This window comes from Alligator sinensis, unplaced genomic scaffold (genome assembly GCF_000455745.1).
Source record: "Alligator sinensis unplaced genomic scaffold, ASM45574v1 scaffold183_1, whole genome shotgun sequence".
Taxonomy (NCBI): domain Eukaryota; kingdom Metazoa; phylum Chordata; order Crocodylia; family Alligatoridae; genus Alligator; species Alligator sinensis.
In genome coordinates this window covers 126,894-152,608 of record NW_005842248.1, presented here as the reverse complement: position 1 = coordinate 152,608, position 25,715 = coordinate 126,894, and the positions used below count along the sequence as shown (strand labels likewise).

Below are 25,715 nucleotides of genomic sequence, written 5' to 3'. Positions count from 1 at the left end.
GGGGGGAGAAGCAGGAAGAGCAGATGCCAGCAAGGAATCAGATGAATCAGGAGGAGGAGGAGGAAGAGGAAGAGAATACGGTAAAGGCAGCAGAGGGGGAAGAGCCTCCGGCTCCGGACAGTCCAGGACAGGATTTACAGTTGGTTCAATGAAAGCCATCTCACTTCCCCGAACCCCCTCCCCCAATCCACATTCCTCCAAAACCTTTCTATTTCTACAAAGAGACATAAACGCTTGCGCATACATCAATTCCTCCCATTTACCATTCTGCCGGCAGAACAAAATCAATTGTAAGATAGTATTATAATTAACACTTCCCTCCGGAGGCCAATGTTCTTGATCATCTAGCTGATAGCGTGGCCACGCAGTTTCACAGAAGAATTTAGCTTTCTTCCTAGTCATAGGATCTCCACCAAACTCTGCCCAATGTCCCAATGCACAAGAGAGGGGGGTACATTTCCTAACCTTACTGTTAATAGTACCCATCTCAGGGCTGCCTTCCCGGTCCTGACCGTCCGACTTACCTGGGATCCAGGGATCTGTTCTTAGTCCTCGTCCTCACAGGGGAAAAATCACTGGTCTTGGACTCGGGCCAGACAGAATACTTACAGAGATAATCCCAGGCAGGCGTGCTGACGGTAGGCCTTATGCCCTTTCTACCCTCTCACCCAGGTGCCTGTTACTGATACTTTCACTCTATGGCTTTGCACCGTTAGGCTACTGCCGCCTCAGCAATCCAGCTCCCCCTGAAACAAAAGTCTCACCGGGAAAAGAGATCCCTGGGCGCGCCTGACATTTGATAAGGAGGAGCTGTGTCTGGTCGTCAGCTAGTCCGGGCAAAGTTATCTAAGGCAGTCCCATCTGGGTCGCCAAAAACTGTTGAGCCCCAGCTCAAGTCTGGGATCGTGCCCGGTATGCAAAAGCCAATAAAGATACCAGGGCTGAAAGTATAAAGATTTATTGCTAGCAATACAAGGTGCAAGCGGAATAATTTCACGTAACAAGCACACAGAGTCTTAATTATGAGCATCTTTTATACAGGAGGATTGGACCTTTATAAGCATTCTTGTTTGCTAATTGGTTATAAGGGAGTGACGCAAGGAGTTCTTTACTGAGCATGTCTCTATACCTGTGTTTTAGCTATGTATCTCATTTCCATACATGTATGTTTCATTAGCATACTTTCTCCCCACCTAGGGGTGTGAATCTTAATATTTAAATCAGCTCTTTGCCCTAGTCCACTGATTCTGCTTTTGTTTTCAAGCCTCCTTTATCTAAGACTGTCTTCTCCTTATCATTGCAGATGGGCATTAGTTACATAACAGAGACTTTTGCTTGGGCTTTGTGTAGTGGTTTCTAGGTCAAACCTGACAATGGTTGACAAGATCGAATGGTTACAAACTCCGCCGCGACTGATTGAGGCTGGACATAAGAAAGAACTTCTTCACTGTCCGAGCCCCCAAGGTTTGGAATAGACTGCTGCTGGAGGCGGTTCAAGCACCCACTTTGAACGCCTTCAAGACACATTTGGATGCTTATCTTGCTGGGATCCTATGACCACAGCTGACGTCCTGCCTTCAGGCGGGGGGGCTGGACTCGATGATCTTCCGAGGTCCCTTCCAGCCCTAATGTCTATGAAATCTATGAAATCTATGAAATATATATGAATATTCACCAATTCGCCACATACCACCCACCTACACATACACACAGGTGAGTTCCTAACGTGGATGGTACGGTATGTATGTGTGTGTTTGGGGCACCGGTGAGAGAGAAAGTGTAAGGAGTGAAAGTCGATGGAACCGGGATTAGAACCAGTGGACTAAAGAGAAGCTAGGCTGAGGAACTGAGGCTTGGGTTTACTTAAGGTCAAATGGCACCAGGGTTACTCAAGGTCACTGGTGCAAGGGAAAAAGCCTGGTGGCAAGGAGGAGACAGCCAGGAAAGAAACTGGGGCAGAAACCTGGGAGCTTGGGGGGGCAGATAAGCGGTGGCAAGTGTGTTAGGTTTGACCTAGAAACCACTACACATAGCCCAAGCAAAAGTCTCTGTTATGTAACTAATGCCCATCTGCAATGATAAGGAGGAGACAGTCTTAGATAAAGGAGGCTTGAAAACAAAAGCAGAATCAGAGGACTAGGGCAAAGAGCTGATTTGAATATTGAGAATCACACCCCTGGGTGGGGAGAAAGTATGCTAATGAAACATACATGTATGGAAATGAGATACATAGCTAAAACACAGGTATAGAGACATGCTCAGTAAAGAACTCCTTGCGTCACTCCCTTATAACCAATTAGCAAACAAGAATGCTTATGAAGGTCCAATACTCCTGTATAAAAGATGCTCATAATTAAGACTCTGTGTGCTTGTTACGTGAAATTATTCCGCTTGCACCTTGTATTGCTAGCAATAAATCTTTATACTTTCACCCCTGGTATCTTTATTGGCTTTTGCATACCGGGCACGATCCCAGACTTGAGCTGGGGCTCAACACCATGAAGTTATTGGTTCCCACACACACACAAGCACTCACAATGGCAGCAGGAGGAAGAGACTCAGTGGAAGGGCTGGAGTCCAGGTAGGGAAGAGAAACAGAGCCCAAATCCTTGGTTGAAGAGGGTGGGGGAAGTGATAGTTACCTATCCAGGCTGGAAAGGGTCTTTGTCCAGCAGATGTTGTCCAGAGACGGGTCACCGGCAGGGCCTCTGTGTGGATAGGTGGTGTGGCATGGTGCTGGTCCAGATGGAGAGGGTGCCCCAAGGAGTCAGTCTTCACTACCCTTTTTATGGGGCAGACTACCTATGATCTCCTATGGGAAGGCCTGTCCAGGCAAGGTCAGTCCTGTTCCAGAGGGCTCCACGTGTTCTTACTGAGCATGTGCAACCTTGGCACAATGGTGGGCTGCCTCATCTTTTGTTTCTTGAATGCTGAGGGTGGTTCCAAGGGCTAGGTCATTAGTCCAGGCATTGGTGTTGATGGTTCAGCCATTCAGAGTGATCTATTTTTAGACCTACTGCCATTGTCTCTCAAGCACCCTCATTCATCCCCATTCATTCAGGAACCAAGTTACATAGGAGGGGTAGTATGAGTCATAGGTCACACAACATCAGGGGACACAAGACAGAGGCTTGAAATAACAAGATGGAAACTTGACATTACTTATGCTAACTTACATATGTAGGTCTAAATCATATAGTACCAGTAAAACAGTAATATAGAACAGTAAAAAAATCAATATAAACATAATAGTTATACAATATAAAGGAAAAAAAAAACACATACAACTTGCTACCAAAATACAATGCTGAAGCTTATCCCATGTCTTAGCTCACTTATACTTATCTATAGGGAATAGAGAGGGAGATAAAAAGTCAGAAATGGTTGGGGAAGGGGAGGGAATGCATTTTAAAAGAAAAAAGAAAAAGAAAAAACTGGGGGTTTTGCTGCGCACACATCCAGGGCTGTGGGGAACTGGAGCTGCCAACAGGTTAGCTACACTGTGGAAGTGGGGGTGGGGGAATGCAACTGTGCAACTTCACCCTTCCTGGATCTGCCCCTGGCTAAGTACAACCTTGCAATTACTCTCTGTGTATCAAATTAATTTGATGAAAAGACATGGGAGGTCATTCTTAGCAGTCACTCTTCAGCTTTGGAACACCCTCCCCCTTGCGGTCTGTCATACAAGTTTCCCTCACCAACCACAGTTTTGCCAACCACAGTTTTGCATATCCATGCTTAATATTTTATATACTATTTTGGCTACCATGGTATATAGTTTTGAGTAACCACAGTTTTCCGTGGCCATGCATGAACCCTCCACCAGGGCAATGGAAGATAGGGCATTCTGTAACTACATGGATTTTGGTCTTTGAGGGGGCGCCACCTTCACTAGTGGTATTTGATGTCAGGCCCATTTGATGCACATTATGGCAGAAGCCCCCATAGGCAGATCAGAGTCTATTGAGGTGCACCCAGGAAAATCTGTCCAAATCAAAGCCAGGAGGTCTTGTAGAGGGGTTTGGGATGAATGCTTTTAGTCATCAGTCCTAAGAGGTGCGTCGTTCTTCCCGCAGTTGTGCAGCCAAGTCACCTGGGGAAGATCCTTTGGTGACAGAGCTCAGGTGGTACAGGTGGATGAGGGGTTTCCTAGTTTGGAAGCACAGCTTGACTGGAGATTCTGAGCAGATGTGCTGGTGTAAGTAGTGGTTATGGTCTAATTCAGTGCAGTGAAGAAGGCGGAGGCACTGCTGCTCATGGCAGATGTCAGGGGGAGCAATACCGCTGATGACTGGGAGCGGTGATGTAGGGGTAGAACATATGCAGCCAGATACAAGCCACATGCTATTGTTAAGTGCCCTGTTGACTTTGTGAGTATGGGCACTTCTGCTCCACACTGGGGCACAGCATTCAGCTGTTGAGTATGCCAGTACCAGGGTGGATGTCCAAAGTGCGGTGTAGTTAACTTCCCATCTGAGGCCAAGTAGTTGACAGAGCAAGTTGTTGCAAGCTTGTACTTTGACTGCCAGTTGGGTAAGGTGTGTCTTGTAGGTGAAGGTGTGGTCTAGGGTGACTCCAAGGTACTTTGGATGGCTTTCAAAAAGGATGGAGTCTGTTCCATACTTAACATTCAATGTTGTTTTGGCAAGCTGGTTGGCAAGGTGGTAGGTGCTATTGATGGTATTTGTGATGTTCAGTTTGAATTTCCAATTCTAAAAGTAAGTGCTCATTGTAGTGAGGTCCGTTGTCAGACCTTGCTCCACATTTTTGAAGTTTTTTCCTGTGATCATTAGGGCAATATCATCTGCATACATGTATTTTTTGGATGTTGTGGGGGGCAAGTCTGAGGTGTAGATATTGAAGAGCAAGGGTGCTAGGATGGACCCCTGAGGCATGCTGTTTTCCAGAGGGCACCTGTTGGAGGTGTCATTTCCAATATTAAGAGTGAAGTAACGGCTGACGATGAATTCTTACAGAAAGTGGACCATGTTTGTTGGGGATTTTGTGAAGGAGCTTCAGAGTGAGGCCTCATTGCCATACTGTATCACAGGCTGCAGATAAGTCTACAAAGACTGCCCCTCACTTCTGCACTTCTTCAAAACCTGCCTTGATGTCTCCACAGTGAGGCAGGAGACCTGGTCTGTAGTTGAGCAGCCCTGACAGAAGCCAGCCTGTTCTCAGCCTGTTCCAGCTGGAAATCAATGATGGGGTACAGGCAATTGAGAGAAGTCTCTCCATGAGTTTACATCCCACTAGGAGAAGACTGATTGGTTTGTAGCTACCTGGGTCTTCTGGTGGTTTATTTGGTTTAAGGATGGCTACAACTTTGGCATGCCACCAGATCTGGGGGATTTTAAGGCTGTTTAGGCAATAGGAGAAAAAGCATTGGAGCCAGGAGAGAATGGGGTCACTGAGGTGGATGAAGAATTCCAGATGGAGGTGGTCTTGGTCTGGGGACTTTCCAGCCTTGAGGGTGCTGGTGGCCTCCATCTTCCCTTTGAATTCAAAGTTGATGCAGAGATTTGAGTCTAGTGAGGGAGAGTTCCAGGCCTCTTTCAATTTTGCATTAACCATGCAGGAGAAGTTTCTGTCTGGTTTTAAGACTTTTCCATTGTTGATGAAATGTCTGGCCATGTTGTTGGCCTTTTCTGGAGCTTTTAGGGATTGTCTGGAATTGCCAGTTAAGCAGGCAGGGTTAAGTGTGGGGACACTGTCTGGGGGGTTTGCTCTATTCTATATTATTTTAATATTTTTTACCTGTTTTCAATTTACCTGTTTGTTATTGTACACTTCCAAAGCTCTTTGCTGAGGGCAGCATCTAAATCTAATGAATAAAATTAATCAAACAATATTCTCATTTACTTCAGTCCCATCATTAGCTTTAATGGGGAATTGGCAGAGTAAGGGACTGCAGGATGTGCCACACTTTAACTCCAGAGTTTCCTTCCTTCCTGTGACAGGGCTTGGCAATAGATCATCATTAAGGAGAACCGGCCCTCTTCCTAGAATGTTTCTTTAATTATTTTATGAAAGATTTGCAGGAAATTCTGACTGAAACAAGACAGATCTAGCTTAGGTTAGCTACCAGATGTTTAGCTGGCATTTCAGCTGGACAGTATGATTGTTTGTTAAAGTGTCTCAAAGAAAGAGTAGGAAGTAAAGGATGAGCTAAGGGAAATGGTCTCTGAGGGTTTTCATAGCTCTTCCCAAATGGTTCTGAGCTTGGAAGAAAACTGGCTGAAGTAACTGTCAAAATGAAAACATCTACTAGAGTTAACAAGTATCTTCAGTTTGCTCCACACCTTCTACCTTCAATTTTGAACTCAGTATTTGCTCCTTTAATAAGATACCTAGAAGCATTTGTAAGAACCTACAAAATGAAAACACTGAACGAGCAGAATATAAACAAATAGAAGAACTTCCATACATTTCTCATAGTTTTATTTCTTGCGATGATGCTTTCCTTTCCTTGTAGGGGACAAACACTTTATACCACCCAAAGAGAGTGCAGGGCACTGAATGAATATCTTAACCAACTAGGGAATACAGTCTCATCTGATAGCTCTCACAAGTGGCATGGAAGCTTAACAAACTCTATATTGAAACAGTCAATCACTCTCCTGCCCCAGTCCAACATGGATAAACTCAGGAGGGAACTGCAAAACTGAATTCCAATTTTTAACACAATTTTCCCCTTACATATAGAAATAGATAAACAAACATTTTAGTGTAATGTGGCATAGAAGGAATAAGCAGTAAAGCCCTATGGTAGAATAAACCATTTCATATATAAGAAACAGAAAAGGAATAAATAGAATGATGAAGATTCAGCATTTTTTGGCTTCTCAAAACTCCTGCTGACTTAAAAGAAATCCAGTACTGAAAACAGAGGTACAGTACTTAGAATAATCAAGGCTCATTAAAGTGGTGCCTGATTCCAGACAGGACTAACAAAACTAGAAAACTGGGTAGTGTGGCATCAGATAATGTTCAGTTATTAAAAGAACCACTTAAGCTACTCAGTAGAGTTTTTTTTCCCTGTTTTGCATGACTATAAATCTCCCCAGTACAAAACACACAACAACAACAACAACAACAAAATACCAAGCTGCAATGAGAAAGAGACTGAGATAATATATAATACTATGGTGTGAATTACTAGTGCATCCTCACCTTAAATACAGCAATCCCTCTTGGTGAAATATACACAGAAAATATCCAGGAAACAGAAATAGAAAAGGTTTCTGCATGCCGTAGGAAGTATAACGAGCTGCTGGAAGAATGCAAGGATTTATGCTCGTTTGGAAAAGAGAAAAGAAAAAATAGGGCATAAGTCGGGCCAGTTTTACAGTTGGTACAAACTGAAATTATTGGAGCTATTCTGATTTCCACCAGCAGAGGATACCATCCATTTAAATGGTCACTGTCACCTCCTGTATATGGACAAAGCAGTTATTTTTACAATAATGTAACACAGACATGAACAAGACACGGGAAAAAAAGACAATGTTCCCTGGTCCAAGGATTTTAAGACACATAAGGTCCTAAAACTCAAAAAACTCTTATATGCAGGGCTTCCACTGAAGTCAGTGTGTTTCATAAATTAGATATATAATATAAAATAATATAATGAGGAATTAAATCAAATCATGGCGGGGGGAGGAGAGGGAGGGAGTTCCACAGTAGCAACCATCACAACAGAAAGGAAAGGGTATACTGAGAAAGAATCCCCCGCTTTCCTTCCTCCCACCCTCAAGAATTTGGATAATTCATTGCCTTCGTCTCATGTACTTCTATAAACAGTTTTGTCTAATTTGGGTTTTTTTGGGCTAGGCATAGGACTCAGTGGAAATCAGTACTTAACTGAAAAGTGGGTTTGATAAGGGATTTGAAAAAGACTGCAGGTTTATATTTAATTATAGTTTTACAAGGGTACTGTAAAAGGAGCACTCTGTATTATAATTGAATTATACTTTTACAAGGCATTGTATATTGCACCATGAACAGTACAATAATTGCAAAAGGAATAGTAACTGTAGGTGACAGAAGGTAACAAAAATAACCATTAGCAAAATTATAATAATGACATAAGAGATCACATTCTTTATACTAATTATGTTGGTAGCTGCCATGATTTTCAGATCTGATGGACATACTATGGACTCTTCTTTTAGGCTTTGTAAAAGGATCAATTATCTCATTCACATGAATCCAAGATGACTTCAAATTTAAGATGACCCTCCAACAGTTAGATTCTATACATGCAAAATGATAAATTTATTATAATTTTCCATGCATAGAATCTAATTATTGGAGGGTCATCTTAAATTTATCCATCTCAAGGCAGCATTGGAGGAAAGCAATTGCCTGCCCTCCTTTCCTCTTGTGCCTGTGGCTGCCCCTCGGCCACTTGCCCCTGCCTCCCAGTGGCTGGCCCCCTCACCGTTTGTTCCCTGCTCCCCTCCCTGCCCATGTCCTCCCCATGTCTATGCCTTTGCCTGCCCCCTGCTGCCTGTTCCGGGTGCTTGCCCCCCCCCCCCCCCCCCCTCACCACTGCTTTCCTTCTGGGTAGCAGCTCTGGCTCTAGGGCAGTCAGCAGCAGCCCAGTCCAGGCACGGAGAAGCAGTAAGAGCGGCTCTGGGTCCAGCAGGGGAGCTGAAGGTACACAAAAAAGAATACCAAGAAACAGGTAACTGGATAAAGTGTTTTTGTTTTCCAGTTTAGCTAAAACATCATAAATTTGCCTTCCAATAAATATTTTAGAGGGTGCCTTTATATTTAACTAAAGATTCTTTAATAGCTGTTGTGACTTTATCAGGCATAGTATCTCAACTGAAGTTTTTTCTATTTTTTCAAAGTTAGAAAATAGTAAAGTTTGTCAAGGGTCTGTTAAAGAAAAATTAACAGTAAGTATTTCAGCATCTCCACAGTAGGACTTCATAATCTAAGTTTCAATGTATGACGTATTTTTAGGACTGATCTATAAACCCATGGAAGCATTTGGATATGAAAATACCTAGAAAACCCTAATGTAAAGGGCCAAGTGAGTTTCACTTTAATAAGGAATGAATACTAGGCATTTTGAACAGAATTTTGTCCATGTATTCTGCTTCTCCCTTTTTTTTTTATTTTTAAGATGTTGTATGCCTGGGCAGTTTAAAAATGATTTTGTAATGTAAGCAAAGACCAAACAATGAACATTAATTTAAATCTTACATCCTTTCAGTCATATTAACTCCCTGTAAAATATAAACACAGGCTAATACTCCAAACTACCTAGAGCAATTCTTCATTGGAATGTGTTTTCTTAAGGATAATATAGACAACAGCATTATAAGCAAAGCTGATAGAGCTATCTTCTCAAAGACTCTCTATGATGAAACACTGGAAACATTTATTTTTGTTCATGTTTGGATGGTATTTTGGAATTACTTTATAAGGAAATAATTAGAAGTTGAAATTTACTGTGTCTTATGGCACTTTGGATGGTAATAGTCTGAAACAACCTTGAAAAAAATACTGACATCACAATCTACAAGGTTCATCTGCATCTCTTAGAAACACATTCTCCTATGGGACTACAGCTTGTAAATCAAGCATTCAAGTCATTCCATTGGAAAAACTGGAGACCAGGACTGACAGGACCACTAAAATTGAGCATGGCCAAACAATATTATTACCAGGCAGTATTTTATCTCAGCTTTTATTCTGAAGTAAATTTACTCCAGAATAAGAAGCTGATATATGACCAGCTGGCCACAATAAATATTATTATGGTACCTGGCCACTAGGTGGTGGGAAACCCATTTGTATATAGCAAAATGTAATTACAGAATGAAATGGACTAAGGAAAGAGACGCACAACACATTCTGCATAATAATTGTACACAGTAAAGCTACAGCACATTTTTCAAGCACTAACTTTACTCTGGATCCAAGTATTTTATTATGTAGTTGGCCTGTGTACTGTATGATGTGTCCATGCTCACACTTATAGGCATGTCTTATTTACCTAACTGAATGAAGAACTGAAAAAAATTGGTTTTGCTGTGCTTATCAACATGACTAAGAGTTACTAATAATTCAAACAGGGGGAAAAGTATCTATTGGGGTTTTCCAGGGTCTGGGCCTGTTACTGTTCAATACTTTCAATTAGTGATTTGGAAGACAAAATTTAGTGTAAAATAGTGAATGGCACTGAGTTTGGAGAGGTGGTAAGCACGCCAAAGGATGGGATTAAGCTACAAAGTGACCTTGATATATTGGAAAAAATGGTCTGAATAACAGGGGCAAAGTTATGAACATGGCACAAGGTGACCAGTGGCGTCCTTCAGGGCTCAGTACTTGGGTCAGTACCCTTCAACGTCTTCATTAATGATCTGGATTCGGGCATCAGATGCAGGCTGGCAAAATTTGCAGACAACACTAAACTATGGGGGAAAACAGTCACAGTGGAAGACAGGCTGGGGTTACAGGCCAACCTGGACATACTTGCAAGGTGGGCAGACCAAAACCTAATGGCCTTCAACATAGAAAAGTGCAGAGTGCTCCACCTTGGAATGAAGAATCAGCAGCATACTTATAGGCTCAGCAGTGGTACGTTTGCTAGCACCATGACCGAAAGAGACTTGGGGGTCTTGATTGACCACGAGATGAATATGAGCCAGCAATGGGATGCCATAGCTGGCAAAGCAAACCAAACTCTGGCATGCATCCATCAATGCATCTAAAGCAAAACCAGGGATGTCATCCTCCTGTTTTACTCAGCCTTAGTGAGGCCACAGCTGGAGTACTGCATCCAATTTTGGGCCCCCCACTTCAGGAGGAACGTGGATAAGCTTGAGACAGTCCAAAGGAGAGCCATCCGTATGATCAAAGGCCAAGAGGGCAAGCCTTACAAGGAGGGGCTGGGGAACTCGGAACTCTTTACCCTGGAGAAGAGAAGGCTCAGGGATGACTTGGTGGCAGCCTACAAGGAGGGTGCATCAGGACCTGGGAGAACAGTCATTCACCAGGGCCCCTCAAGGGATAACAAGGTCTAATGGCCACAAACTCCTGGTAGGCCAATTTAGACTGGACATAAGAAAAAACTTCTTTACAGTCCATGGTCCCAGGGTCTGGAACAGACTCCCCTCAGAGGTGGTGCAAGCACCTACTCTGGACTCCTTTAAAAGGCATCTAGATGTTTATCTTGCTGGGATCATTTGACCCCAGCAGACTTCCTGTCTATGGCAAGAGGGCTGGACTTGATCTCGCGAGGTCCCTTCCAGCCCCTAATGTCTATGAGATCTATGAAAGTGATGCATTTAAACTGACAAACAAACGTACAAAGACAAAAATAGGATAGTGACAGCCTAGGTTATAGTAACATAGGAAAGGATCTGGGGCTTATAGTGAACTACAACCTCAACAAATTAACAGTGTAATACTGTTGCAATAAAGCTAATTGCATATTAGACTACAGAATATATTAAAAGGAGTCCTCTATTGAAGTCACAAGAAGTGATTCTTCCTTTCTATTTAGCACTGGTAAGGCCTCAGCAAAACCAGTGGTGTCCAATTTGGGGAACAACACTTCAGCAAAAAACATGGGCAAACTGGTAAGAGTCCAGAGGAAAGCAACAGAAATTATTGTAGGCCTAGAAAACACGATGTATGAAGGCAGGTTGATAGAACTAGGATTATTTAGCTTGCGAAAAGGGAAGACTGAACTGGGGGTAGATGACTGTGATCAAAGAGAACAGCTGGTCACCCTCCTCTATCAACAGTCCCTTTTGTATTTAATAACACGAGGACATCGCAAGCAGTAATGGTGTGAAATAACAAGATAGATCTAGGTTGTATATTAGGGAAAACTTTTTATGAAGATGGTTTAAGTACTGGAACCGACTAGAGCAGAAGTGCTCAACCACCAGCGTGGGAGCCAGATCCAGCCCATGGAGCCAATGCCATGGCTCCCCAAAGGTCAGAAAAGTTAATGGTGGGGGAACTGAGCAGTGTTATTTGCTACTGTCCTGCTGCCATTTTTGGACCTGTGGGAAACCTGCAAGCCAGATAGCATGGCCCTCCCTGCTAGATCAGTCATGCAGGGTTGGGGCTACATGAGGCCTGATCCAGGAACACAGGGCCATTTCATTATTTTACTGGCTTACAGGGTGCTCTTTCCTTCCTGTGACTTAGTTTCCCAATCTGTAAATGGTTAGTGACATTGATCCTGAATAATGATAGTGACCAAAAATCAGTATAAAAAAAAGCTCAATATTATGATCTTTTAAACTATATATATTGACTACTGTCACTTTTGAATGAGAAAAATTGCAAATAAGATTTCCAAAAAGCAAATGAAACTGGTAGTTACTTCTGTAATTTTTAAGGACCAGGCACGCTTTACACTTGGTAGGTCTGTTTGAAATTCAGAAATCTGCACATTGTTATACAGCATAAGCCCATTCTCCCATGATCCATAGACTGTCACAAGGTAGAAGGGAATACATTCCTAGATCAAAGTGATGGGCTTTTCTTTCTTTATGATGTCCTTAGCTCTGCCTGATAGCCATGTGTTAATTTATCTGAGCATTTTGGTACCCATCTCATTTGAGATTGCATTAGACCCCCTTTGAAATAGTACTAATATCTAATGAACAGTTTGAGTTCAAGTTGATTAGAACTAATTTTATTGGAAGACAATATTTGCTATTTAATAAAACAAATATATACCACCTATGATTTGTGTAGAAGGGCAGCATTTCACATTTATTGATCAAAGTCCTGTTATGAACTTGCTACAACTTACCAAGTCCTATGAAAGTATAATTCCCTCTTTTAATACATGCCATTCAATTCATGTGGCTATCAGACAAAGCAGTGTTTCTTTTGCCCATGTATTTAATGCAGTTCCTCTGAGATATTAAAGCTGACTGGAGCAGATGAGGACTTAGCTGAAATGCAATCATCACAATAATGGTGTTCCCAGAATTTCATATATTTGACAAATCAGTGGCCTAATTCAGATCTCATACTAGTGTATATTCAAGGAGTCAATGGAAATATGCCAGTGTAAACCTGAGAGGCAGGTATGAACAGAATCAGACTCCATATTTCTATGTAAATTTCCTCTGAATATGCTCTTATTTCATTTGCTATGATAAAAATATCCTGATACTAAAATTATATTTCTACATTTAATACAGGATAAAAGAAGAATTGCTATTCCATATTTATTATTCTAACAAGTAGAGATGCTTTTTTAATTTACATGAGGAATGGGGTCTTTGCATGTTAGCTTCAAATTAGTTGAATTAATTAATAAAACCCCAAAATAAAGCTCCATTCTTGTAAAAAAAATATTAAAAAAGCATAAATAAACGAGACTAGTTTTTGGTGTGGAATATGTTACTAGTATGGTATGAAATGATAGAATGTCGCAATTACTTTTACTATTAAACTAGTACTTCAAGAGGTTGACAGCAGTAACAAAATGAAATCACTGGGAGAGAAAAGGGTTTAGAGACCAAACAGTATATTTGTATTAACAGCAGATTTACGTTCGCACACAAAGAGAAAAAGATTGATATTTCTACATACTTTTCTTTAAAGTATCTACAAAGTGAAACTTTGGTGCCCAAATTATTTCACATGCTTACTACAGTTAAGTTCAAGGAAAAGCACATTTCTATGAGTAATTGATATTGTTATTAATAAAACTAGATTTTTCTTAAGAATTAATCTTGCCTAAGGTTTACACCCTCAAATAATGTTCACTAATAGTAATACCAAAGAGAAATAAAACCTCATTTGGATTACTATTGCTTCTAAACAATGGCATCATACCCATCACTGGTAGAGACATCATAAGGAAGACTTCTATTTTTAAAAAGGAACGTCTCCTCTCATGTCATTCATAGCAAGGTAATTTACTAAGGATAATACAGTCATTAATAGCAATGTTTGAAAGTTCAGCCCACATTTCTTTCTATGTCCCACTTGCTCACCACCACCCAGTAAGAAAAGCAAGTTCACAACCCAAATACAGCCCTCTTCTACAGGCTGCTTTCTGGCTTTTCTTGTGACCTCCATGCTCAAGATCAGCATATCTTCTGGCTGTCATTTTAGAAATTCAGGATCTAAGAAATGGCAGCTGTTACTTAGTCCATCTGAAACAGGTAGTGAAAATGATCAGTAAATACAGAAATAAACCAAAATCCACTTCAACATTTCATTATAACAAGTGCTCTCTCTCAGGCACATGATGTAAATTAAGAACTGCAAAGCTAGGAAGAAAACCCGAGTTATTCATAGAATAACAGACATCATGTTCAAAGTAACCTGCCTGTAAAAACAAGCAGTTTTAAACTTGTATTTTTAATACTTTTCTCTCATGTAAAACATTCTAGATTCACAAGAGGAGAATCCCAGAATATATTGTTCTGGTATGATAGTTAAGACATACTTGATAGAAAAGCTCTTTATGCTTATATATATTTTTGGGGTGTGCAAAGGAATATTTCCTGCTAGACTTAATTTATTTCTTTCTGAAGGAGAATGGGGTACAGTAAGTATAAGTACACTCCATGCATTGATTGACTACTACCTCAGACTTTAAAAAAATACAAATATCTGTACAACAAATCAAGAATGATCATAGGAAGTCTTGGAGGAATAAGAACAGATCTGAACTTATCTACAGAGTTGCAAGGCATTCTCCCTAATCAACATGCCAGGAAATGTGGCTGAGAGAGAGGCTGAGAACATAATAAATCCAAGACTTCCAACCTTCACAGATTAGGTTTGAAAAAGAGATCTGTAGAACATAATCCTATTGTTGTACTGCCTCGTCTATTAGAAAAGATTTGAAATGTGAAATTTGACTACAGAAAGGATCAATTTATTCCATTATTTAGTAATTTCTTGCCATGGATCACACCCATTTATGATTTCACTTGTTTAAACAGGCTTACAGTTTTTTGAAAACTTTACATATCATTTCAGGTTTATCATTTCGTGGCTATACCCCAGTGAAAATATGTTTGTATATACTCAGAGAAAAAATGCTAACACACAAGCATTTTAATCATTGTTATTATTCCGTTAATAGGTAATATAAGGGTAATGAAAATTTATAAACTGTGTCTTAAACTCTCAGTTGGAGAAAATATAGTCTCTCTTATACTAACTAACATTATTAATACCCTGTTTTTTAGGGCTTGATCCAAAGTCCACTGAAATCCATGGTAAGACTGATTTCAATGGCCATTGGATTGGGCCCCCACAACCATTTTTATGAGCATCCCGAACTGCATTACAAAGGAAGGTACATACCATTATTTCCCATTTACTGCGTCTAATTTTTACTCAGTTTTCCAACTGCACCTAGAGATACTATCCTGCATTTGTTTAAGATTCAAAGATACCGGTGCTTTTACATAAAGGTGTACACATGTAGATGTACAAAGCCCTAATTGACTCTGTTTCTTCTTTTCTACATTCTATTATCAATGTACTATTACCTTGTTAAATGTTGACAGAAAGACTGATTTGTTATACATGTTGTTCATGATTTACTGGCTATGGCAAAAACAGGTTCACCTAGAGGCACTGTAGACATACAAGCTGAAACCATCTTACAAGGGGTTAAGTTTGTAATCACTATCTAGAATATTTATAATCCCAACCACAGCCCAGTAATAGAAGAGGGTGGATCTAGAAGGTGCAGGAGGAGACGTGTTTGTGTGTGTGTGCCTGTTTTTTTCTTTCATGCATCTATATTGCTTTCTATTCTACTGGAATAAATCTTTTCCATTTTGAGCAGAAATCTGTATACTAGTTATCCCCTATGGATAGTTGAAAAAAAGACCTTTACTAGGACAACCACCTTTTTTAAATCGTTCTACTGAAGATTTCATTCAGGAATATTTTTTGCTTATTGGCAGATGAAAGAATGGGCAGATAGTTGGAAATCAAACTTTCTCCCCAGTAGAAGCAAACCTGTGGAGCCTGAACAATGGAAATAGTTGATGATAGTCTACTTGAAAATGGAACCAATATTTCTGCTCTTTTTTGTGATATTATCTTGGAAAATGATACATTTTTCTGTGTGGATGACTCGCCTCATCCTGCTAAAGGTATGTACATGAAAATACATTTTTTTCAGAAAGCAACAGTTTGAGCTGAAAGTAAAATCGGAGATATTTTGAGAGAAACAGGTACTCAGAGGTTTTTTGAGGCAGAGCAAAAACAAGCATTAGCTGATAAATTCAGATAAGCAACAGACTAGCAAGAAATTAATATGCCCCATCTCTTCAGTTTATAAACATGACAGGAAAGAAATATAAAGCTAAAATGAAAAGATAACAATAGTGATACCAAGTCAAAATACAGATAGCACCACTTGAATGCTTAATAATATGTACATACTCTGTAGTACTATTGGAAAATTCAGTAACTGCGGAGTTATATGATTATATGCAGCATATGAAAGTGATTAACATGATATGTGTCATGCCTAAAAAAATTACTAATTACAATAATACAAATTGCCATTTATTTTTGGTTCTTAACATGAGTTCACTGTAATTTAAATTGTGCTTTGCAATGCTTATTTTTGAGTAGCATGTACTTCTAAGTAGCCAAATATAGTTCTTAAAGTGTACAGTGTATTGAATATATTGTACTTAAACATTATACAGTTCAGGTAGATCAGAATCAAACTCAGAATTTACTTCCACCAGTTTTACTTTGGTGTAAAGATACCAGCTTCAGTGGAATTAAATATAAGAAAAGTCCACTGCCTTGAATGTTGAAGCAGCCTTTACCTTTTGATTAACAGATTAGACCTACTGATAAAAGCTAATACAGTATATAATTTGCATATTTTGTAACTAATTCTTTATTGTGGCAATTTTCAGATCTGCATCAGACAGTTCGGATTCTGCTGTATTCCTTGATATTTTTGCTCAGTGTGTTGGGGAACAGTCTGGTAATTACAGTGCTGATAAGAAACAAAAGGATGAGGACAGTCACTAATATATTTCTGCTGTCACTGGCTGTCAGTGACCTGATGCTTTGCCTTTTCTGCATGCCATTCACCCTCATTCCTAACCTGCTGAAAGATTTTATCTTCGGTAGTGCTGTTTGTAAAACTGCCACCTACTTCATGGGTAAGTCTCTCAATTGTAGCATTTTATATTTGCTCTAAAGATGAACCCATTAGGGTTTGTGAAATGCTAAATAAGGGCCAGATCTTTTAACATGCTAAGATATCCCAACCCTGGTTAAACAAAATTGAGTAAATGTTAAGAGCTCATTGGAAAGATCAGCACTATGAAATGCAAGTAGCACAAGCAGCGACTAAAACCTCTCACATATAAAGGTAAAAACTTTTTCTGCACAAGTAAAATGGACTAGAAGGAGTCCTGTTATGAAGAGTGAGGGTGACACCCATTTATAATGAGCATCGTGTTCAGAGTCAAATCTGTTCACTTCGGAGACAAATGGTTTTACCTTTGTTGGACCAGCAGAGTCAATACAGAAATAAGGACTCAGTCTTGCAAGGTGCTGAGCTCTCTAGCATAGACCAGTGAAACCTTTGGAACAGGTTGAGTGTTCACTACTTTACAGAATCAGCCTCTAGGAAGGGAGCTGCATTCAAGGCCCACTTGCTTATTATCAGCAGAGCAGTTAACAGTTTGGATTGCTGGGCAAATACATTACGATTGCACAACCATAACCAAGGGCAGAATTGTCTACTCCTAAGTGACAAATGAAAAGGGGAAAAACCCAGCCAGGTTTCAGCCTCCCTGTTGGGGCCTGAGGAGGCAGCAGGCTGTGAAACACACACACACACACACACACACACACTTTTATTTGTAAATGCATCAAATTTGTCCAGAAGTCAGTGGAGAACAACAATTATGGAGCCTCATGATACCATTTTTACACTCACTTTGAAGAAGCAATATCATTTTAAAAATGCTTTGGCTGGACATTTGTCTTGTTACAGAGGTAGATCCAGAAGCTGCAGGTAGACTGGTTTATGAAGCAGCTGCAAGCCACAATCTCTCACTTCAGAAGGTTTACTTAAAAAAATGTAAAGTAACAACAAAGCCATTCTGAAAAGCTTTTTTTTCAAATCTCAAAATCAAACCTTAGCAGTTCATTACAATAATGTATGTATGTCCAATCTGCATCCTTCAAAACTATGAGGTAGTATGAAAGTGCACTTCTGAAGTGTGGGAATGGGAAGTCAACATCTTTCTTTAGATATAAATCAATAACACTAAAGTCCATATTTAAACAAATTGTAATGAATGCTGACATGACAAAAATTACTGAAGCATTGTGCTTATAATGAAATAAGTACAAATATCAGACTATCACGTTAAATTATTCAGAATACACACACACACACACACACACACATCTATATCTACACACACACATTCCAGTATGAAATTAAAAATTACAAATTTAATTTTATTTTACAAAGCAGAATGTGGATTTTCCTGTTAATAATTTAGGCCAATGGTGCTCAATCTTTTTCCTCCAGTGGTCTGGTTCACCCGTGTACAGTCCATATGCTGGTTGGATCCAGCCAGTGGCCCCAGTCGGGGCTGGGGGATGGGGAGGTGGGCAACTTGGCCCCAATCCATCCCTGAAGGCAGGGATGGAAAGGGGTTTGACCTAGGTTCAACCTGGCCCCAGAAGGGAAGGGGGCATGACATGGCCCTGATCCAGCTCCACTGGGGTGGGGGGAGGGTGGCCCAGCTTTAATATAGCCCCACAGGGCCTGGGGTTTTTAAATTTGGCAGTGGTGGAGAGTGGCCATATTAAATTGCCACCATTCCCCTGCCACCAAATTTCCAAATCCGAGGGAAGCCCCATGGGCTAGATACCATGGTTCCATGGGCCACATTTGGCCCACAGGTTGGAGGCTGAGAACCCCTGATTTAAGTTAAGAAAGGAACAGTATTGATGAATAGTCCCTGATATGCACTGCATCTCCCATCCACTTAAACTGTCACTTTAGGATGCAAGAGGGTTATAAATATGAATACTACAAACTAGAAATGATTTTTGGCAAGCAACCTTTTATGTAAAAATGTTAATATCTTACATTTTTTATCTAAGAGAAAATAATTTCATACCAGAAAATTCCTATGTGACTTAAGGTTAAAGGGAAAGAATATTTCTAGTCATGCAGCAGTTGTTATTTTACAATTATAATTCCCCAAGGTCACAAGGGAAAAAAATATATGTATAACACAATGTGTTTAAATTTAATGCTATTTTTATATCTACTAGCAAGGAGGAAAAATGAACATACGTTTTATAGAATCAGGCTCTAATGCTCTACTACACTTCCTTCAGTTTGGTATTATATGCCTCCACTAAAGACTATGGAAGTGCATTTGATGTATGCTTACTTAATTCTAACAAAACAGGAAGTTTAGTGATTCATCAAAAAAAGATAATTGTGGTTATTTTATTTAAAACAAAAATATACTTATTTATTGCTATCAAATTAAATTAATTCCAGTGATTTCAAATGCCTGATTATATTTCAGCAAAGTTACATTAGCATAAGAACTGGAATAACAAAAGAGTAGATAATCATAGTAGGTAGGGTAGATTTGTATGGTATAGAGTAACCAAAAAATGTATATGTATGTTCATGTGCATATTTATACACACACACACCCCTGCACATTGATACATATCTATCTAACAACCTTTCATGGGCTAGAGTGCATGTGTGCACACACACAGAGCATCTGATGAAGTGAGCTCTAGCCCACAAAATCTTGTGCTATATCTCTACTTTCATTGGTCTACGACATGCAAATATACCTGCCTTGTACATAAGGTAATGTAAGAATCTTATGCGACTGACCATATAACTTCTTGCCTTGGTAGAACAAAGACAAAAGCTGTCAATTATTTTGTTTCATAGGTTTGAGTAGTTAAGTATAAATCTGGAATATCAGATTACAAAACCCAAGTACCAGAAGGCTATGTCAGAGCTACTGCCATAGTTTCCTTACTGTGCATTATGTACCCAGAAGTTTAGCCAAGAATCTTAAAAAAAAACAACCAAAAGAACAAAAAAGAGAGCCATCTGTCTTTTAAAAGAAGAATAGACATAAGTAATTTGTTTGCTTTCCATGTCTAGGTGTCTCAGTCAGTGTATCCACATTCAACCTGGTTGCCATATCTTTGGAGAGATACAGCGCCATTTGCAAACCTTTACAGTCTAGGGTCTGGCAGACAAAATCTCATGCTTTGAAGGTGATTGCTGCTACCTGGTGCATCTCCTTTACCATCATGTCCCCATACCCAATATACAGCAAACTGGTTCCTTTTACAAAACCGAACAACAGTACAGCTAACATGTGTCGCCTGCTTTGGCCAAGCGATGTCATTCAGCAGTCCTGGTAAGATATAATCGACTCTTAAATATCTGATAATTGTCTGGTATCAAATAAAATTACATGGTTGCATCAAGCCTGTTGCAAATCCATTATTAACCATTAGAAAAAAATTAGAATTCTGGTATGCTTATTTAGGAAGTTCCATAGACTGCTATTTCTTAAACTGCCTTTTTTCTCCTTTAACACTGTCATTACTTTTGCTTCACAAAGGTGATATGGTATATGCCAATAATTCTCAGACTACAGATGGTAAAACATCTGTTGCCTTTGTAGTGCTCTCCCTACTAGTAGAGCTCAGTTCTCTACTCCCCCTTTCAAAGTGTTTTTGATCAAGTACTCTTGAAAAGCCATACACATCCACACCCCTGTACCCCTTCTATGACTCATTCTTTGCCTGCGTAGAACGGATGTAGTTCCAGTTGTCAACAAATAAGATGACATGCACATTGGAGAGAGAATAAATGTACTCGAAAATGGAACCAAGCTAATAACCTGGAGAGATTAGAGCAGAAATGTAAGCAGGCAATGCGAGGAGAAATCAGTGCTATTAAAACGCAAAGCCATATGCCACGAGACTGTGAATAAATGGTAAAGATACAACATAAGAACATAAGAAGGTGCAACATTACATTGAAAACTAGTTTATTTTTACCTTGTTTCCTTAATATTTTCTTTTTCACATAACCAAGCACTTTGGCTATCACAGGAACAGTATAGGAGTGTTGTTAATAACTTTAGCAGAACCTGGGAACAAGCCAATAGCTGGTACTACCTAGTACTGGTGCATCTACAGAAACATTTATTGTGTGTTAATATTTTCAGTACTTATTATGCCTGCTATAATGAGCATGCATGAAAAGGAAAGTTAAAGAGTTAAATCCTATTTCCAGTGACTGGTATAAATATAGGGAAACTCCAGTGAGTGTGCAGTAAAACTACTGACAGCAGAAAATGTTTAGGCTCAAAAATACATGATTGCTTTGTTAATAATATTTTTAAACAGAACTTCTGTCTGTTGCAATCTTTTAATAGTATGGTTTGATGAATATACTGTAAGGTGGATAGAAAACTGGCTGCGCCATCAGGCTTGATATCCAGCTGGCAGCCGGTATTAAGTGGAGTGCCCCCAGGGTCAGTCCTGGGGCTGGTTTTGTTCAACATTTTCACAAATGACCAGAAAGATGGGATGGAGTGCACCCCCATCAAGCTTTCCTATGACATCAAGCTAGTGGTGAGTAGTAAATACATTGTAGGATAAGGCTAGAATTCAGAGAGATGTCAACAAATTGAACCAAAAGAAATCTCATGAGGTTCAATAAGGAGAAGTGCAAAGTTAAGACAGAACAATGCCATACACACCCATAGAGGCTGGGGACTGACTGGCTAAGCAGCAGCTCTGCAGAAAAGGACTAGAGGTTACAGTGGACAATCAGCTGAATATGAGCCAAGTATGCCCTTGTTACAAAGAAGGCTAATACTTGTTATGAAGCAGGCTAATGGTACACTGGGCTACATTAGCAGGAGGGTTACCAGCAGATCAAGGGAAGTGATTATTCCCCTCTATTCAGCACCGGTAAGGATACATCTGGAGTATTGTTTTAGGCCTTCCCCCCACACACTATAGAAAGGACGTAGACAAGTTGGAGAGTACCGCAGAGGGCAATGAAAACGGTTAGGGGCTAGGGAACATGACTTCTGAGAAGAGGCTGAGGGAACTGGGTTTATTTAGTCTGGAGAAAAGAAGACAGAGGTGATTTAATAGCAACCTTCAACTACCAGTCGGGTGTTCTGAAAGAGGATGGAGCTACACTGTACTTAGTGGTGGCAGATGCCAGAACAAGAAACAATGGTCTCAAGTTGCAGCAAGGGAAGCTGAGGTTAGATAGGAAGACGAACTTTCTCAGGAGGAGAGTAGTGAAGCACTGGAAACAGGTTACCCAGAGAGGTTGTGGAACTCCATCCTTGGAGGTTCTGAAGATCAGACTAGACAGCCCTGGCTGGGATGAGATAGCTGGGGATGGTCCTGCTTTCAGCAGGGAGTTGGACTAAATGATCTCCTGAGGACCGTACTCTAATTTTCTTTGATTCTATTATATTAATGTCATACAGAACAACATTTTAATAATACATTGATTACTATGTGTAATAAATATTGAGTTTCCTTTAAAGTGGATTTCCCACTATGTGAATGGTTCAGTACCAAAACAAAACAAAAATCCAGCCCTAGTATGTACCATTTTTCCTTTGGAATGGGCATGAAGCTGGAGGTGAAACAAATACCCATCTCATTCCCTTGCTCTGGTTGGCATGTTGTTCTGAGGCTGGGCACTGTCCTACCCCAGGAACATAGGAATGACCAGTATCAGCATCTCACTTATGCACTAGTAGGTGGTTTAAGTTTCCATATCATAAAAAAAAAACAACCCACCACAAAGCAATTAAACTGGTTCTAGTAGTCAAATATTGAACAGGCAGAGACTGAACCATCTCTTCTAATCCCTTAATTGTTGCCTATTCTATCTGGGTAGAGACCCTTTGAGTTGGCAAAGCAGAGAAACCAGACCTGCTTTTGTTCACACTATTTCTTCCGTGGGGAAAAATGGGATTCCAGCCTCTAGGACTGCCAAAGCAGCCTACCATGCATTTAACTAATGAGACACCTAAGTCATTAAACAAAACACAAAATGTGTAGCTGCTTTTCTGTGTTTTTGCTGATCCTCACTCTGAGAAGGACTCTTCTGTGGCTTCCACAGGTACACATTTCTGCTACTCATACTCTTTCTTATACCTGGGATTGTAATGATGATTGCATATGGCTTAATTTCCTTGGAGCTATACAGAGGAATTAAATTTGATGTCAGCCAGCACAAGTCTTCACGAGGTAACAGTACAAATGAATTATTTGTTTATTTATTTCTTTTTAAATAACAGATGTTAAGATGTGAACAGCCAAGCACACGATTTATTCCATAAACAGCAATTTCTGCTGGCATAATGTCCATGAACAGATTACAAAATTCATATTGGACACATTCATTTATTAAAATTATTAACATTATCTGCAAAGAATTCAGTTGGGATATTAGATTTGTAATTCCACTGTGCTAATTACATAATGGAGTGGATAATGTGCCTGCTTGCACATTAGATGAGTTTTGCACTAAGGCTTTGGACACACATTTCTTTGTAGTGCTACAAAAGACCATAATGCTACAAACATTAAATGCTATGGAAGTATGCACGTGGACCCAGACAGCTCCCTGGCTGAAGCACTACAAATTTGCTTCAAAGGTACACTCTCCAGCTGGGGGACAACAGAGGGCTGCTCCTTTGCCCCCCGTGACCCAACCACCCCTCCCAATCCCCCAACCAGCTGGATCAAACAGTTTGCCTTCACCCATTCCTGTACCAGCAGCTGTCACAGACTGCTGCTCCCCACCCCTGCCACCCTAATTTTAGGGGGCAGCAACAACCTCGCTGCCACTGCAAGACAAAGACAAAGCCAATGCTTTTGTGGCAGCAGGATCCCAGCATGGCTGTGACAGCTCACCACCATAGTTGGGCAAGCCGTCAGGGAGAGCAGAGGACTGTGGGACATTAGAGAAAGCATTCCTGTAGCCATAGACGACGCATAGGAGTTGACAGTGGGGGGGGGCACAACTCCATGCCACCCCAGTTGCTGCTGGGTGCTGGCTCTAGCCCCATGCCCTGCCACTAACACAGAAATTGCACCGCCCACACTGCTGCTGGGCCCTGGCTTCGGCCAGGCTGCAGCTGCAGCCCCAAGCCCAGCCATCGGCATGGAAATCTGGGGGGGCATGTGCCCCCTGTGCCCCCCACCCCATATCACCTGTGCTGGTAACAGTACATGGTAGATCCGCACATTACACATAGCACTACACAGAAGTTCCTTTGTCAAAGAAGAACATTTTTGTAGTGGAACCACCATTTTTGTGGCACTACAGATGGCTTGCATGTGTAGTGCTTTAAAAAGTGAGTCCGCAACTGTTACGCATGGCCAAGTAACATGACAGGAATCGTAACATTAACATACACATGTAATTCAAAAGTTATTTCTGGCAAAGTTAACCACTCTCTCTCAATATTCTGTTTTCAACAGTATGTAGAGTTAAGGTCTCTGAATGTTTCCAGAAACAGTCCCCAAATGGTCATATATCTGAGTGAATTACAATTTAATTTAGAACTGGAAGGCCTTTTTTCTTTTTACCACTAGTTGCTCAGCATCAATGCATGTCATTGTTTACTTCAGAATTTAGGCTGCATTCTTGGATTTATACTTTACTGGTGTTCAGAAATGTTGTGTGTGACCTATTCATGTATATGCAGAAAGAAAAGCCAGCACTGGCAGTAACAAGTATGAGGATGGAGATGGGTGCTACGTTCAGAAAATAAAAAAGAAGAAAAAGATGTCACTGCAACAGCTCTCCAGCACCAGCAGCACCAAAGTAGACAGGGCAAGAAGCAACACTTCAACAGCCAATCTGATGGCTAAGAAGCTCGTCATCCGCATGCTGATGGTGATAGTGATGTTGTTTTTCCTTTGCTGGACTCCCATCTTCAGTGTAAATGCATGGCGTGCATTTGACACCGCTTCAGCAGACCAGCTTCTGTCAGGAGCTCCTATCTCCTTTATTCATTTGCTGTCCTACACTTCTGCCTGTGTGAACCCCATCATCTATTGCTTCATGAACAAGCGCTTCCGCATGGGTTTTCTAGCCACTTTCACCTGCTGTACTAAGCAAAAGCCCCCTGCAATAAGAGGAGAGATGGTTGATGAAGAAGAGGGGAAGACCACAGGAGCTTCTCTCTCCAGGTGTTCTTACACACACATGAATGCCTCTGCTCCCCCATGAGCTGCCACAGAAGGAGCTACATTTGGCCAAATTCAAATACTTCTCTTCTTGTCTGGTCTTGGAAAGGTGATTAGAGTTTGACTCATAATGTGACCTAGTTCTGAAGACATCAAAACACCTCAGCTAAGCAATTAAACTGATAGGAAAGGCAGTGGGAACGTGAGAAATGGATGCTGGTGCTTGTCTGGGCTTTTTAGCATGTCTTTTAAAAGCAGACTGGAAACACTGGGCTAATATTTGCTCTAAAGTTTCCTATACAAATATACTGTAACCAAGAGGGTTTCCTTGCATCATCAATTTAGCTCACTCTTTTAAATGGAAAATTGAAAGTCCAAGATAGCATTCAGAGTATTTCTTGAAATTTCCAAGATGCTTAAATGCTCCTTATTAATCACATTATAAATTGGTATTTTTA

General features: G+C 40.5%; 1 protein-coding gene across 1 annotated transcript in view; it reads left to right on the top strand.

Annotated features, from left to right (window-relative positions):
• The window catches only part of CCKAR (cholecystokinin A receptor), a 38,535-nt gene extending 13,235 nt beyond the window's left edge, over positions 1-25,300 (top strand). Inside the window, exons 2-6 of the mRNA XM_006027499.2 lie at positions 15,930-16,121; positions 16,905-17,156; positions 20,168-20,429; positions 23,180-23,307; positions 24,774-25,300. Of these exons, the coding sequence (XP_006027561.1) occupies positions 16,001-16,121; positions 16,905-17,156; positions 20,168-20,429; positions 23,180-23,307; positions 24,774-25,300 (1,290 nt within the window). The 5' untranslated portion in view covers positions 15,930-16,000. The remainder of the gene's footprint in view (positions 1-15,929; positions 16,122-16,904; positions 17,157-20,167; positions 20,430-23,179; positions 23,308-24,773) is intronic.
• The last annotated feature ends 415 nt before the right edge of the window (positions 25,301-25,715 follow it).